The 4,822-nt window shown below is 52.7% G+C and overlaps 1 protein-coding gene across 1 annotated transcript; it reads left to right on the top strand.

The window, feature by feature from the left end:
* Positions 1 to 758: 758 nt before the first annotated feature.
* On the top strand, positions 759 to 4,542 carry LOC307091341 (kelch-like protein 33; the record flags this gene model as incomplete). Its single annotated transcript, XM_079758285.1, has 5 exons — positions 759 to 998; positions 1,269 to 1,854; positions 2,027 to 2,966; positions 3,350 to 3,517; positions 3,999 to 4,542. The coding sequence occupies 5 exons, from the start codon at positions 759 to 761 to the stop codon at positions 4,540 to 4,542; spliced, it is 2,478 nt and encodes an 825-aa protein (XP_079614411.1).
* Positions 4,543 to 4,822: the final 280 nt, after the last annotated feature.

Below are 4,822 nucleotides of genomic sequence, written 5' to 3'. Positions count from 1 at the left end.
GGTCACAAGCCCCTCCCAGCATGCACTGGGAAAGGCCCACTGCGAGGCCTTGTGAGGACTCTTGGTACGTGAACAGCGATGGAAGCTCTTCTAGAGTCCTGGATCCGTGTCTTTGTTTAGGGGATGGCCAGGGGACGAGGCTTTCTATTTTTTGTCGATGAGTGGGGCACGGAATGATGGTTTGTCGCCAAAGATGGTGATACTTGCGATGGGTTGGATAAAAGCAAAAGGAGAAAAAATTAAAGATCTGTACACAATGTACACATATCTGCCTATGATATATTTATATATATTTATATTGAGAGAGGGCGAGAGAGAGCGAGAGAGAGAGAGAGAGAGAGAGAGAGAGAGAGAGAGCAATTCACCCAAGTGGAAAGAATGGGCTTTGGATTTGTTAAGGTGCTTTAGTGATATGATGTGTATGTGTTTGGGAGTATATTTAGCAAGCGAGGATTCATAAGTGCTGTTGTCCTTCGGGAGGGAGGGCTGAGGCAGGATGAACCTCGTGACACTACTGGGGTTCATAAAAAGGACCAGAATGAGTGAGAGAGAGAGAGAAAGAGCTAGACAGACACAGACAGCTAGCTAACAATATCGGATTGCCTGCTGCAGAACTCAACTAATTCCCCTAGATTCTTTCAGAGCCCCGCCATGCAAGAATGTAAGTGAGTTGGTGTACACTTGTATACGTCTGTGTGCCTGACAGTCAGCCTCTCTATCCTTCTCGCCAATTCTCTGCTTGGGGTCTGAGTCGAGCCATGGAGGTGGTCCAGCCTTATCTCCAAGATGGCTGGCAGGAGGATTGGAGGAGGGAGCTAGAGGAGAAGAGGAGAATGAGGACCTGGAAGGAGAGGCTGAACTGTCTGGTATTGAGGATGAGGAGGATTGGCAGGTACAGCGAAGACGACGAAGGAGAGGAGGGCGATGATGCAGAAGATTCACAGCATGAGGATGAGGTGAAGGGAGGGGAGATGAGGGAGGAAGAGATAGATGTACAGGTAGAGAACAAAGCTGACAGGGTTGACAGTGTGAAAATAGGGCAGTGGAAAGAAAGAAATGAGGAGAAGGATAAAAGGGATGGGACAGGACAACATCTCAAATCCAAGACTTACAATTATAATTCCCCTGGCTCTCCAAAACACCAAGAAGAAGAGTTCAATGACGCCAGGGAAAATCTCCTCAATCAACAGGAAGAATCAACCGACGATGAAGACACAGGGGTGAGCTGTTCCACTGAGGAAGATGTGGAAAGTCTGGGTGAATCTCAGGTCAAGGTCTACACCAGACACAGTCATCCCACGGACATCTTCCACACTTTGACCGAGTTCAGAGACTCTTTGGTCCTCACAGACCTGACCTTGAGCCCAGTGGATGGGAGGACGTCCTTCCAGGTTCACTCCCTGGTCCTGGCTGCCATCAGCTCCTTGGTCCGGGATACGCTGAGGCAGCGGGACCAGGCCAAGTCCGGAGAAGGAGGAAGAAGTCAGGTACCGGGCGACGAGACGGAACCGGAAGTCCAGAGCTGGTCCCTGTTTCTGGGTCCTGAGGTGGACCTTGTCGGGCTCCAGGCGGTTCTGGAGTTTGCCTATAGTGGAGAGGTACCGGGCCTGAGCGAAGGCACCGTTGCTCAGGTGCAGGCTGCCGCTGTCGCCCTGGGGGTCCCAAGAGTGCTAGAGCTCTGCCACAGGGAAACCCAACAGAAAACGTCAAGTAAAAACCAGGACAACGAAGCAGAAGGTCTGAAGGGCTGTGCGACAGAGCAGATGAAGATCAGTCTGCGGGCCCTCAGCGAGTTACGGCTGGAGAAGGTGGGATGTGACGTCGTTCTGGAAGCGGTCGGGGCCTCTCTTCCTGGTGAGTAAGCCAATGCAGGTAGTCTTGTGTATGTTAGGCCAACCTTCTCAGCCAACCTGTGCGCATCTGCAAACAAAGATACAAAACCAACTTCACCTGCCCCATGCTTTCCCTGTATCAGCGTCAGAATTCACTGTAAGTAAAGGCAAGTTCTCAATCCATCTCCCTCCAGCCCACAGGGTCATCCTGTCCGCCTGCAGCGACTACTTCCGGGGAATGTTCACACACGGCATGAGGGAATCCAGCCAATCCACGGTGACCCTCCCCTTCCTGTTGGCCTCCGAGCTGGAGGCTCTAATTGGCTGCTCCTACTCAGGGGATCTCCCCCTCAGTTGGGAGTGTGTCTTTGAGATCACCGGAACGTCCCTTCAGCTCCAATACCAGCCCGCCCTCTCCTTGTGTCTCAGCTTCCTCCAGAACGAAATTGACCCCGACTCTTGTTTGGACGTTGCATCCTTTGCGAAGGCCTACGACATGAAGCGGCTTCTCGAATTGGCCGATGGCTTTGCTCTGAGCCAGTTCGAGCGGGTGTCGCGCACGGCAAAGTTCAAGTGTCTGCCCGCTAAACAATTGCTCAGATACCTGAAAAGTTGCTCACTGTGGGTCTCCTCGGAGCTGGTGGTATTCAGAGCAGTTGTGGCTTGGATCCAATACAAGCCCAGGCAAAGGTCCAAGCTTGCCAAGCAACTGATGACAACAATTCACTTCGCCCTGATGACATTCAAGGAGTTCCAGGAAGTTCAGGCCGCCGACATATGGGCTGAGGACAACCTGCTTGTGCTCTACAAGAGAGTCTCAGAGGACTTTCTCTCCAACGCCACCATACCTCCGAGTCAATGCCGGATCTATTTCCCGAAGGAGACTCTGGTCCTGGTCGGCGGAGACCAGATCACGGAGGACCTGGGTTCCCGCCGCAGCAGTCGGGAGCTGTGGTTCGGGAATTCCCTGAGGAACCACACAGGCATGGCGAAGAGCCTGGAGTGGAGGTGGTTGGGAGAAATGCCAGAGCCTGGGAGGTTCAGTCACGAAGTGGCCGTGCTCCACGGACAGCTGTACGTCGTCGGTGGAAGGAAGTATTACGGTGTGGGAGACATCTTGAACTCAGCCTACAGGTGAGTGGGCCTACGAGGTCATCAACGCAACATTACATTGACTGTTGGTACTGCACATCAGTAGGTATTGTGCGTACGTGCACACTGTTAGCTACTTCTACGTTGCTGGGAAATCTGTGAATGGGGCCGTTTGTGATACATTAAGACTCTTAGGGATTTGATTGGCTACAGAGGCAAATATATAAATACTTCCGTCACGTCTGTCTGCAAAAGGGAGGGCGAATAGACATCCTAATTGATTTTGGGGAGAAGTGGCAAAAAAAAAAGAAAACACAATGTATTTATTCCAAACCGATGCGTGATTAGAGCATTTACAGCTCTGGGTCGTCCATCCTGTTCCTCATGTTCCTCTGGTCCCTCGGTGGGCTCTGCTCCACCGTTAGGTACGACCCCCTGGGGAGCGTCTGGCAGCGGCTGAGCGACATGCGCGAGCAGCGGTGTGGCTTCTCCCTGGTGGTCCTCGGTGAGACACTGTACGCCATCGGGGGGGATTCCCACCGCGGCTGTCTTGACAGCGTGGAGCGCTACTGCCCCGCCACCGACGCCTGGAGGTAGGAGGGGAGGGTACTCTTGTTTAGGCGGCACACATACACATGTGTACCGGCGTATGTAACGACAAAAGGACCAAATGCTTCCTGATTCAACAGGATATGAGGTGGAAAACTGAAATGGCCCATTATAGTGTGACATATAATCAACCAATATTTAAAGGTGACATATTATACCAAGCCGTTTAGAAAATCGGCCTCTTCTGACATCATAAGTGGGCGTGTCCACCTAGATGTGTGCTGGATGAATCAGCCGACCAGCCTACCCAGTGGACTGTAGCAAACGTTGCTCATCTATCCGTCATACATCTAGGTGGACACGGCCACCTGTGATGTCAGAAGAGGCAGATTCTCAAAACAGCTTGCCACGGCTAATCACACTCACACATGGTGGTATAATATGTCGGCTTTTAAGAGACAAGGTCTATAATCTATAATCGTTTTTTGCAGTATTCACTCACGTGATTTGTTGCCCCGCTTGCAGCTTCACCTGTCCAATGAGCACGGCTCTTACTGGGCACAGTGCCAAGGTTCTGGACCAGCTGATCTTTGTCTGCGGCGGCTTCGATGGAGGGTACCGCTGTCGGGCGTTCATGTCGCTCTACAACCCGGAGAGAGGGAGCAGCGGGCTGGCAGAAATGAGCCGCCCGCGCGGGTACCACTGTATGGAGGTTCTCGGCGGCCATCTTTACGTGGCGGGCGGCGTAACCACGGACGAAGGAGACGCCATGGCAACCGTCCACCAGCTAGCGTGTGAGGCGTACGACCCCGCGGCAAACTGCTGGACCGCGTTCGAGGCGCTGGCCGTGCCGCACATCGGAGCGGCGAGCGCGGTCACAGAGGGGCGATTCTACGTGCTGGGCGGTTCTGGGTACCGGGACCACACTAACTTCCACATGGTGCACCGCTACGACCCCGCCGCCAGGCGCTGGGAGAACATGGGCGGGATGCCCGGGCCTCATGCCGACATACGGGCGGCCATTTTGTGCTTGCCACCACAATTACGGTCATTAGGGCGAATGCTATAGTTATTAATAGTATATTTATATATCAGTGGCGGCTGGAGGTTTTTAAAGTGAGGGAGGAAGGACTGCACGCTTGCCATTGGCCTGCTTGCACTGTTAGTGGCGTATGGTGGCATAAGTATGTGAGACTCAAGTTGTTTCAGGGTGATTTGGTGAACTACAAAATAGTAGGGTGGGATAATTGTGTGAATTGACACAAATCCACTTGCCACTACATTGCCACTACAAGGACAGAAGGAAAGGATGCAAAGCCAATTAGCCAAATCAGGCCTACTCTTGATTT

Source organism: Pollachius pollachius (assembly GCF_949987615.1).
Source record: "Pollachius pollachius genome assembly, chromosome: 20".
In the NCBI taxonomy this organism is placed as follows: domain Eukaryota; kingdom Metazoa; phylum Chordata; class Actinopteri; order Gadiformes; family Gadidae; genus Pollachius; species Pollachius pollachius.
This window is presented reverse-complemented; position numbering and strand designations above follow the sequence as displayed.